Source organism: Corapipo altera, unplaced genomic scaffold (genome assembly GCF_003945725.1).
Source record: "Corapipo altera isolate COAL_440 unplaced genomic scaffold, ASM394572v1 0, whole genome shotgun sequence".
Lineage (NCBI taxonomy): Eukaryota > Metazoa > Chordata > Aves > Passeriformes > Pipridae > Corapipo > Corapipo altera.
Window position 1 is genome coordinate 17,812,773 of NW_020884872.1, and position 12,028 is coordinate 17,824,800.

Consider the following 12,028-nt stretch of genomic DNA (forward strand, 5'->3'; position numbering starts at 1 on the left):
TGCCCAAGTGGGCTTGAGCCGTCACCTTGTTGTATCTTACTCTCCTGTATTTTGTTCTCTTCCACCAGCTGATCTACATGATGGCTACTACATATAACTATGCTGTTTTGAAGTTTAAGAGTCGGGAAGATTGCTGCACTAAATTCTAAATTGTATAAGCCCAGTAAAGAGCTGCATTGCGTAGCTTGAAATACCACTGACACCCTAGGCTAAAAGTCTAGCTTTCTGAATTTTGTTACAGTAATTGTAAATAGCTTCAGTAAGCATCGTTTAGCTTATCAGATTAATAAAATGACTTCTTGTATATGAACTATGATGTGGATGAGATCTGGCTATTTTTTTTATGTTGAGAGGATTCAGTTACTGTAGGGGTGTTTATAAAGCATCCTTCTGAAAAGGGGATGTTTTCATTTCAAGTTTCCACTTGCTTTCTAACAGTCATCTCAAACAAATACTGGAAATAGTTCAGGGTCAGAATTATTAATTTATTCTTTAGCATGAAAGCCAAATACAAATACCCCCAAGCATACAATATATATAATGCAAAAGCAAAGGAATAATAAAGTAGTGCCAGTCTTTTTTGGCAGAGACCAGGTATTATGAATTAATATGCTTGTAGTTCCAAGTGATTCCATGGATGATGAAGTCAATTTTTTTCTCTTACTCCAAGTAATTGTCAAATCATGCTCTTTCTAGAAGAAAATATATCCTTGTCTTAGCTCTGCGTAAAACAATCACATTCTTTCTTTTGGACCCTGAACTAGTAAGCAATGGTATATAAATCGCTTCTGTTCTTGTGTGACTGCACTTTAGTAACTGATTTCTCAGTAGCCAGATCTCAAAAATGTAAGTATGACTGCACGGGAAGCAAAACCATGCATAGATCACAAGGAACTTTTTACACTGTTGGGGGAAAAAAAAAGAGAAGCGAATCAGTGTTTTCAAATGTAGATGTTTTTGCATGAAGTATGGGGAAAAAGAAGTTGGCAAGAGACAAATGCACAAACTAGAAAAAAAATCTACACAATAATTAAAAAAAGAGAACCGTTTGTTATGTAACACTCTTCACCTGAGGTTGGACAATGGAAGTTTAAAATGTAGCTATAAAAATACAGGATTAAGACTTCTTAACCCAGAGATTGCATGCTTTTGCTTAGTTTTGGACTCATACTTTGATGTTTAATTTTTCAGTGTGTTAATGTAGCCTTGTTCGCGTAAATAAAACGGTTCACAGTTTCAGGTTTTTTCCATGGGGAGGGTGGAATTCTCATCTGCTTGTTGGGGGGAAAGAGATACCAGGCTCTGGCCTTGGATATGCATAAACACCACAACCTTAGAAAGCAGTTCTTCTGAGCACCTCATAGGTTACAGATTACGTATATTGCCACGTACAAAACTGTTTTCCTGCTTCCCCCCATTCTGCATTTTAATTGATCTGTACGACTCTGTAGCTCTTTTTAATATTGTTATACTAACTTTCTCTGAATTGTGAATAACCAACTGAATTATTAGCATGCCAAATTCTAGAGATCTTTGAAAATAGCCTCTGTGCTTGTTTTAATAACAGAATGCTTATTAACGTAGAATAACTTGGTTTTTTGGTTGTTGTTTTAAAAAGCGTCTATTAATCTAACTACCAGCTTGCTTTGCCTCTTGACATGCTCACTCGCCATCATGCTCACCCTTCTCTTCCAGATCCACTTCCTCATGATACTGTCTTCTAACTGGGCCTACTTAAAGGATGCAAGCAAAATGCAGGCCTACCAAGATATCAAAGCAAAAGAAGAGCAGGAGCTTCAGGATATCCAGTCTCGGTCAAAAGAGCAACTCAATTCTTACACATAAATGTTTGCCACAGTAAATCAGCAGAAGAGTTCTGTAGCTCTGACAAATCAGCAAATAGCTGCTCTGCAGTACAGATGTGTGTCTACCAAACAAAATTAGAGAGAAGTGCAAAAGCTTCACATTCCAGCTCCTGGGACACTTTAATAGGGAAATCTTCCCATAGGTAATCTTCCATCCTTTCATACAGAGAATGGAGGGTTTATTCCAGGCATTTTAAAAGGCAACACTTTACAAAAAGCGACCAAATGATTCTTCTTTGAGACATTGGACTTGTTCTACAGCATCATGTCCTGCACCAAACCGTGGCAAGTGCTCCAAACCAGCAGGCAGGAGATCTGTGCAGACCTCAGGCACAGGCACGTGCATGGTGTGTGATTGAGTGTCTCCCAAACAAACCTGTAGCCAGCTGGGATTCCTGACGTAGGCTTCTGCTTACGTGAGGCGCAGCTGCAGCATCTCCCAAGTTGCAAGGAGGCTGTCTTGGAACGTGGGCCACAGGAGCAGCACTCCACCCTGGTGCCACACTTGTCCATGATGAAGCCGTCACGTCCCTGTGCTTACCTGAGTGTCGAGCAGATGTCCCAAGTTTTAATCTTTCTATTAACTATTTAATGGAATGTAGACCCCTGGATCTGGATAATGATCCCCTTCTTTGAAAATAAATGTCAGCTTTGCCTTAATATTTATTTTCTATAAATGTCTTAGCATTTATATAGTGGCAGGAGACCATTATCCTACATTTTAAATAAGCGAAAAGTGTTACCTTATTAAAATGACACTGATTTGACTATTCCAAATGAGCGGATGAGAAAGTTTGCAGAGTTTTACACAAACAATAAAAATTACAGCCATAAAAAATAATACAGGATGTCCACCTTTTTCTATCTTGGTGCTTAGCAAATTTATAGTCAGTGCTTATGTGTTTTCCTTTTTACAAATTAATTAGCACACTAAGAAAACGTGGTGTTCAGAAAAAAAACACAAAAGAAAAACAAACAAACTGGTGCCATTTTAAAGTCATTACCCATAGAAGTCTGCCTTCTAATTAATGTTTTTTTTCAGAAGCATTCAGTGATATCTTGAGTATTAGTGATGGTATATTTGGTGTTTGTTCTATATGATATATATATATATAATTGTTGGGGGGGGAAAAGTAAAAATACATCATTCATTTGAAAAAATTAAATATTCAAGTCATACCCCTGGCTAAGCTGATGTGTGGTTTGATAGTTCTAACTGTTTGCTGAATATACATCAAAGGAAGCACAAATTCCTTCAAATCAGTACTATGAGAAAAGGTATTTTTTGGGGGTATTAACTTCAACTATAATTTTTTTGTTAAATATTGAAGTCTAATTTGACAGTTTCAAAAAAGGGGCAAAGTTGATTGATGTAGAGCAAATATGACAAAATAGCCTAGTGTATGTTCTTACCTGTTGCATGAAGGAGACATTTCTACAGCAATGCAGGTGATGTTCTAGCCCAGTGTTTGCATAAGGGTAATAATGGAGGCAGTGTCTTAAAGCCTAATTCTTTTCTAATTCAGTGTAGCTATTACTGGGAGTTTTTGAAGTTTTGTTTAAGTAGTCTAATATTTTTATGTAAAGAGCATTAAATTTTGCTATGTATAAATTTTTGTAACCTAACAGTGAATCAATATTTTCTATCAGTGCCAAGGGCTTCCTGTAGTTACATCCAAGTGTTAAAATAAATATTTGTAGATAATAGACAACACTTGTGTATGCTTATTTGAAAACAGACCTACAGCTACTCCATGGCAGTGCATCTCTAGGCTTTTTGTCTCTATCCGAAGTGAAACACGTTGTGTTCCCTAGTCCCCGCTCCCTCCTGCAGGGAAGGGGATGCCCTGTAGGTGCACGCTGCAGTGTGGTGAGGCAGCCAGTGTGTCTAGCATGAAGTAGTGGTAGTTGTTCCAGGCCAGCATAATGCAACAAGCACTACCCGTCCCGTTCCCGACACCGAACAGGAGGAGTCTCTCAGAAATTTTGTGAAGGGCAATGTGGCTGCAACAGCAAATTAAGCAGCATGTAAAATTAAGACTAGCCACCATCTCACATTTTAGCTTCATTTCAAAAAGCAAAGTTTGTATCTGTCACGGTTTTGGTACGTTGTGTTTCAACATCCAGTGAATTCAAGACAGAGCTTTGTTTTTTGCCCCTAAATTCTGTCAAACTTGGCTTCATGTTCTTGTAGTTAGATCAAGATGAGCAGCCTCAAATGCAGTGCAAGTTGTAATATATGCTGCCACCCAAAATTACTTCATTGATAAAAACTACTGTATTTTATACTGTAAATAAAGTTTAATGATCTTGCCTATAATCTACCTACAAAATACAAAGCTTAAATAAAGATGAGTTAAATAGCATTTTTATTTTAATCTCTCCGTTCTGGGCTGGTTAATACCAACAAGGTGATACATGAGATGGGCCGCTTTTGGAAGTGGTTGCTGCCCCTGCCACAGCAGTAGAACGGGCACGTTAGTTTGAGTCTGTCACACTCGACACTCTGTGCAAGCCAAGTGTCTCCATGGGACACCTTTAAAAGCAGGTGATGATGACCAAATGTTTTGTTACCTGCACACAGTTACTTTCACCCACACATTGCACCATTTGGAGGAGAAGGGGTTGGGAGGTGGGGGTTGTCAAAGTTTCCAGGAATTCAGTGCCAAAACAAATCTACCCAAACATCCTGATCGGTTTCTGTTCTCTGCTTTGTCCTTTCTCTAACCCCACCCAAGGGCTTCCTCCTGGATTAGTGGCACATCAGGACTCACTATGTGAAGTCGATGACTGAAGTGATGAGAAGGCTCAAAATCAGCTTTATTAATTTATAATTACACAGCCTGCAATGTTAGTGCTTAACATTTATTACAACCTTTTACAGGCAAAAAGCTGCTTTAACAACATCTTTCTTATCATAATAATTAAAATTAAAAAATCAGTAGCTGTTGTTCACCAGAAGCTTTCATCCATGTCTCCATGAGAAATGTTTGCAACACTGTATTGATTATAGAGAGAGAAAGTGGTATGAGTCCAAAGTAGTTCTTGTCTTAAAACTTAAATATTAATACTCATTGTAAAAAGAGAGTAAAGAGACTGCCTCTGCTGCAATTCTCTGGATGTTTCAGGGAACTAATGGCAATATGACAGCCCTTAAGGGTGAGGATTTGGGCCTTCATTAACTGAAAGCCATTACCTATCTCTCAAAAAGCAGAACTGTCTATCTGCTGCTTCTGTAGTGCTTACCCAGTGAAAACAACACTAGTGGTGCCACCACAGGAGCACCAGGGTAGAGTCTGTTGTGTTCAACAGCACTTTAAAGGCACACATAATAATGAATCATTACTACAGTTATGGTGAGCCTTTAGGGTTTTAGGTTTTTTTGCTTATTTTCAATTCTACGTCTTCAAATAAACTGAAATACTTGATAGGAGGTTGTTTGATTTTTTTCCCTTTCGAGCAACTAAAACCTACATACCCTTATTTAGCAACACCTAGAGAAAACCAGAGGAAGTGCCCGGGCTGTTGTAACTCAGTGCAGGCAGTCAGATCTTTGAAAAAACCATATTAAAAGTCCATGATGCTACTGATTAATCAAATCTAGAGTCAGTGCTAGTAACAGACTATGGGTAAGGTGCAGCACAGACAAACCTGCACACATGGGGTCATCACCCAAGAGGAATCCCTCATCAGCTCACTGTGAAGGAATTTGGATGCTGCTTAGTTGCAGACAAAAAGTTGTAACTGCCACAGTTACTGAAACAGATCACTGAATGCAGCTCCCAGATGCCAGTTAAGCACCACATAGTGCTTAACTTGAATGTATAAGAATTGGAAGGATCTTCATTTTTCCAATATATTTGTTCTTGATTGCTAATTTGTTTTGCTTTTTAAGGAGGCAAATGTCTCTTAAGTGTAATTCATATTGCAACTATTTATTAATTTGGAGTAATAATAATAATAATTATTATGTAGTAATAGCAATTAATATTTAGGATTAATATGTAGTAGTAGAAATTATTAATACATGAGCCTCACCTGTCATCCTTTTCACTAGATAGAAGTCCCTCTGAATGTGATACTTCTCCTATTTCTTCTTTTTTTGAATCCTGGCAACCAAGAGAAAAAAACACACTTTCTATAACTGGTTCTTAAGTCAAAATGTAAGTGACTCTGTTGATAGTACCTGTATTTTTAAAACACCTACCCTATGTCTACAAATACTACATTGAATATAGAATAGTAACACTTTGGAAATTCAGATTGGGATCATGTGTGAACAAAGCATCCTGCATTTCTTTCACTGAAGTAATGTCCACCCATACCTCTTCTTTAATGTCAAATGTTCCATTTGGCCAGAATAAATTCTATTAGTTGTGTTAGTGGAACACAAACTGACCTGTGTAGATTCAAACTGTATTTAAACACAAACTAAAAATTGAGGACATTTAAGTCATAGAATCATAGAATATGCCGAGTTGAAAGGGACCCACAAGGATCATTGAGTCCAGCTCCTGGCCCTGCACAGGAACATCCCCAAGAGTCACACTATGTGCCTGAGAGTATCATCCAAACGCTTCTTGAACTCTGTCAGGTTTGGTGCTGTGACCACTTCCCTGGGAAGCCTGTTCCAGTGCCCAACCACCCTCTGGGTGAAGAACCTTTTTCTAATATCCAACCTAAACCTCCCCTGACACAACTTCAGGCCATTCCCTTGGGTCCTGTCACTGGTCACCATAGAGAAGAGATCAGTGCCTGCCCCTCCTCTTCCCCTCACAAGGAAGTTGTGACTGCAATGAGGTCTCCCCTCAGTCTCCTCCAGGCTGAACAGACCAAATGACCTCAGCCACTTCTCATACAACTTCCCCTCAAGGCCCTTTACCATCTTCGTTGCCCTCCTTTGGACACTCTCTAACAGCTTAATACCTTTCTTATATTGTGGTGCCCAAACCCGCACACAATATTCAAGGAGAGGCTGCCCCAGCGCAGAGCAGAGTGGGACAATCCCTTCCCTCAACTGGCTGGCAGTGCTTTGCCTGATGCCCCCCAGGACATGGTTGGCCTTCCTATTGTCCTAGTACCTAAAAAAACCAAACTAACAAACCCCCTGCCCAGAGGACACCAGCAACCCTTACAGAAGAAAGTTTTCAGTGTTTTTTCTTTTGGATTATCGCACTTTCTCCAATACAAATCCAAACACTCTGCTCTGCAAGTTGTTACATAAAGTTTCTAAATGAAGAAAAAACTAAAATGCGAATATTGTTTTCGTTCTAAGCATGCCTAGCAAGACACAAATTCAGTCAATAATATTTTTGGGACCATGTTTTGATGACAATCACCTTGTTTGGCAGATCCTGCTCTCTGCTTTGCTGAATTATTCTCATGTATTTTTCTAATGGATTTGGAGGAGGATCCCTTACATGATCTTCAGCACCAGAATTGCTATTCACAGATTTTACTCCCTCCTTATCTTCTTTTTCTTCATCTATTGTCATCGAGTCCTGGATATACTTAAAGACACAAAAAAGCAAGATTAAATACTGATCAGAAAAATACCTTTATACCTTAATGCCTGCATTATGTGCAGGATTTCATGTTAACCTTAGTAGGACACACCTGTCTGAACAGCATTAAACTTATCACATGCCGTTCAAGATGAAATGTTAAGCTATTGCTTCCATTCAAAAAGTGATATTCAGGAAATCCCACTCTAACCCTGTCTGGATGTCTGAGATGCTGTGGGGCCTGAGGCTGCGATGTGTGACAACTGCATGTGAACTGAAGATGATGAGCAGGCACAGACATGCAAGTTTCCTGAAGGGCCTCATTTGCTGGTGCCAAGGGTTGTGTGAGCATGTCTGATCAGTACCAACCACTGCACTGAATCAAATTAACCAATTTAAGGCTGAGGAGAGGAAGATTAAATGGTCGGGAGCAAAAAATAAGTTTTACACAGGACCTAGAAACCCAGAACACTATTTAAACACATGTTAATAAACACTATTTAAACAAAGAGTAATAAACAGATGGACATTAACATGTTCTGGTGGTGTCCCACCTGCACTGGTCCAGACCAGAAAGACAGTGAATGTATAGCTTGTTCCAATTGCCTGGTGACAGTGGCCTTCCAAGTTTGGGTCATAAAACCGTAGTTTCCAGTTACATGAAACATGGAAGGAAAAGCATCTGTTTCCAATGAAAAAGTTACTTGGCATAAGGAGACATTCTAGTGAGACTCTGGTTAATCACACAAGTACATAAAATAACTTAGCCTCTGAAACTTCCACTTCATAGAATAAAATCTATTTTTAAACAAGTGGCACACACAGCAATCCTAAAATGCAGGGCACTACAAAGCTCCATTACTTATTAAGTTACCACCTCTTTATTAAGCTTTTCCACTTCTTGCTCGCTTTCCAAAGCTTCCTGTTGTTCTCTCTCTCTCCTTTCTTCTCTTGCTGTCCTTTCTTCTAAGTTTTCCTCAACTTCTCTGTTCTGTTCTTCAATCTGTCTTTGATCCAGCATCTCTGTGAAAAATTATTTCAACATCTGTCATCTGATTTATGTAGTTCAGTAATTGCTACAAGAGCACACAAATAAGTACCAGGCTCCTGTATAACATTAATAGTAAATGAAAAACAACTGGATATACTGTTTATACATACACCAAAATTATTATTGGGTATTGGGTAATGTTTTTTCCCTGTAAACATTTTCAGCCTGATATATGACTCACTAAGAATTAAGCAGCAGAGTCAAAGCAGAGGTGAGAGAGTTGACAAGTCTATGACACTTCTCATTCCTCTCATGGGTATTCTCATTAAACCTTTGCTATCCCAAAGTCCATTTTACTATATTCTTCCATCTCTGCAATGTGGTTGGATACAATTCTTTATATTTATAAAGCAAAGTACTTAAAATCCCTTTGAAATTTATTGCGGGACACACTGCTGATGTGACCAGTGTATTTAAAGAGCAGTCTACATCGAACAGCATCAGATAGTAACAAGAGGGGTAAACTTAAGTACTGGGAATGATGAGATGCTAGAAAGGTCTTCTCTAAATAAAAATAATCATAATACTTCCATCTAGAACAATTAGAAAAGCAGCATATGCTGACTGAAATCATCCTCATCTACCCAAAGAATTAAAACAGCCTTGCGATAATAGTTCACCAACAAAGTCAAGAAAAAAGAAAAAAAATCCAGACAAGCAGTACATAAAATACTTTAAAACAAAACATTTCATGTCTTATTTCTATCAAGAGCAGAAATTTCTATCAATAGCAGAAATTATATGTAATAGTTATCCTAAAGAAAAAAAAATTCAAATCTTTGTAGAAGCTGGACGGGGGGGTGGGACAGGTGGTAAAATATTAAAATGAAATTTATCTAAAACTAGGGTGAAAAAAAGTCATCTTCATACAGAACAGCAAAAGAAAACACTCCTTCCTCATTAGTATAACATTAGCACTTTTTGGAAAATTTTTCAATCACACCAGCATACACACCTACAGACTGTTAAATATTTGGTTTTTTGATTACACATTTGACATATAAAAAACATATTTTCTTTTGTGTCTGAGCTGAGAACTCACTTAAATCTTGCAGTGAAGTGGCTGTTGCTGGCACAGGAGCTGTGACACAGTTTCCATTAACAATGTCCCCAGATGGAAGCAACGCATCACTTTCACACTCCTCTGGCACGTCCCCCTGATCTGGAGATGAAATTTGAACAATGGCTTCATTATTTTGTAATTGCAAAAGTGGAGCACAGTAATGGACACAAAGTGTGGGAATGGCTGAATTAGAACACATAAATATCAGCACTAATTGAGCATTTTCCCTTCAGCTTAACCATCTCCCTAAAGATTAAGAATTATCATAGGCATGATACAGAATTGTTAGTTTTGAAATTAGATATTGCAACACATCTGTTTATAAAGCCAAAACAGAAGAAATATGGAACACAAACCCAAAATGATTTAATTTCTTTTCATAATCAAGATACAGGTCACAGAAAAATTACTTAGCTCATCCTTTCTATGCATATAAGAACAATCTTTAATTACTGATCACACACTATTGTGAAGCTTGCCTTCTTCAGCGCACAGGATGGATGCTAACTCATATATTCTACATCATACTGTCTTCTCCCTGTGCAAAGTGGCTCTGAATTCACAAAAACACAATTACTATCCTTTCTCTGTGATCATTGCTATGATACTCAACTGCTTCTTACTTAATTGCAAAACATGCAGACTGCTACTATCTCAATTTTATGGGAGAAAGAAATAAAGAGATTAAAAAAAGTTAGATGTGGCCATTTTCTCTAGGTAGTCAACCTGAAATACACAGAACCATTCTCCCAAGCATTTAGTATAACACAGCACAGAAACCTTCCATATCTCCATAGGTTTGAGGTAAAGTTTAGAAAACATCAATATTCCATCCTTCAAATACTATCAATGTCTCAAGTATTTTTCTTTTCTACACTATAATAAAACTGAAATATTTTGCACGAAGAAAAACGAGACAACCAAACTGATGGGCCTCTCTCTCAGAATGGTTTGAATTTCTGTAAATTAAAATTCTTTTAAAGGAACTATAGATGAAAGCATCACAGAAAAATTTTGCCAATCTGTCAGTCTAGCTAATTTAGTAGAGCGTTTTCAGTTTCTTACAAAAGCAATGAAGTCCTACCAGTTTCAACCATGAAAATAAATTCTATTTTTTTTTTCTGTTTTTTTTGGTAAGACCAAAATAATGGGTTATCACACTCAAATGAAAATGTATTCTGTTTAAATTATAAAGCTATCAATAACAGCAGTATTTCCATATGAGGCACCAGTAAGCATCAAGGTATGTAATATTTAAATAGTCAAAAATTCCTTTCACAAGCAGGTCCCTGTAAAATATTATATCTATTAAATGTCTGCTAACCACATAAACAAACAAAAAGACCCAAACCAAAACCAATATAGTACAAAACATCTTTAAATTATCCTTCGGCAAAGGAAAAAAAAAGGTAAGTTTCTTTGTACGCTTTCACTCCCTTATGTAAGGGTGGGCAGTGAGAAATGACTGTTCCCTTAAGATGAGCACATCATTTAAAAGCAATTTCTGCCAACAGAATCTGCCAATCTTTTCTTGCTAGAGCTCACTCACAGTAGGGCTAAAAGACCTCCATATTTTCTGGCATCTCCTTCACTTCATCGTTTTTAATACTCTTATCATCTTTTTCCTTCATTATATATTTTTCTGTATTTAATTCTTTGATTTTACATTCTTATCCCACCCCTCCCTGCAAGTCCTCCTGAGTTACCTCCTCCCCTTTTTAGCCAGTCTGACTTCCTCCTACATACTGAGATTGTCTTTTGATGCAGTTGGACCCAACTAAAGTACTGTTGATTGAAAATCATCAGCATATGTGAACTCTCAGAACTATTGACTACCACACATCACTAAATGATACAGTAGTATCTGACTTGTGCACAGCATCTACTCAGTCCTAATTGCCAACAAAATGCCAGTCTCTTGTCATATGTAATAAAATAGAAGTGAAATATGTAATGTATTCCCCAAAGCCTCTCATACAAAATTAAACAAATAAATCTAAATCTAATTAAAATGTGAGATGAGTAGAAATCATTAATGGCTATGGGCTTGGTTCACATTCAACTAATGCACTTAAATCTTATAAAAAGGAAATTAAATGAGATAAAAGAAATATAACTGAGTACTGAGTAAAGCTTCACAGAGAAATGTGCAGATGAGGCATCAGCTTCTGCTACTTACTATCACTAACTAAACACTATCAGCACATTTGCTGTTGAAATAAACATTATCTTTTTTGGTTGTTTCATTTTAAAATACTGAAAGTTGTGTTCTCACAGGTCCAGGAGAGCAAGCAAGGGCATCACTCCACTTTCCATATGACCTAACCACAACCAAAAGAATAAACCAGTCTGGGATCAAGGAAAACACACCACTTAGAATGACTGGTTTCAAAGAAAATATCCCTAACTCTCCCATACAGCAATCACAACCTCTTCACCAATTATGAGTTTAATCATACCACACACTGCCACATCTCCACCAGTCTCAAGACGTCACAGACCTAACAAAATCTGGAAATGGGAAACGCATTTAGGTTGCTGTTTG

At 37.6% G+C, this 12,028-nt stretch overlaps 2 protein-coding genes across 9 annotated transcripts in view; one reads left to right on the forward strand and one right to left on the reverse strand.

Moving 5' to 3' along the window:
• The window catches only part of GPM6B (glycoprotein M6B), a 107,349-nt gene extending 103,118 nt beyond the window's left edge, over positions 1-4,231 (forward strand). For 4 of the 7 annotated variants that reach the window (XM_027638638.1, XM_027638599.1, XM_027638619.1 and 1 more), the window contains one exon: positions 1,696-4,231. In XM_027638638.1, the coding sequence (XP_027494439.1) occupies positions 1,696-1,845 (150 nt within the window). In that variant the 3' untranslated portion in view covers positions 1,846-4,231. Of the gene's footprint in view, positions 1-68 lie in introns of all 7 variants that reach the window. The other 3 variants (XM_027638607.1, XM_027638648.1, XM_027638628.1) reach the window with 2 other exon arrangements.
• Positions 4,232-4,664: 433 nt separating this feature from the next.
• The window catches only part of OFD1 (OFD1, centriole and centriolar satellite protein), a 30,271-nt gene continuing 22,907 nt past the window's right edge, over positions 4,665-12,028 (reverse strand). For both annotated transcript variants that reach the window (XM_027638581.1, XM_027638591.1), the window contains 5 exons: positions 9,463-9,582; positions 8,244-8,392; positions 7,205-7,375; positions 5,904-5,974; positions 4,665-4,863 (listed from right to left, as the gene is read on the reverse strand). In XM_027638581.1, the coding sequence (XP_027494382.1) occupies positions 4,818-4,863; positions 5,904-5,974; positions 7,205-7,375; positions 8,244-8,392; positions 9,463-9,582 (557 nt within the window). In that variant the 3' untranslated portion in view covers positions 4,665-4,817. The remainder of the gene's footprint in view (positions 4,864-5,903; positions 5,975-7,204; positions 7,376-8,243; positions 8,393-9,462; positions 9,583-12,028) is intronic.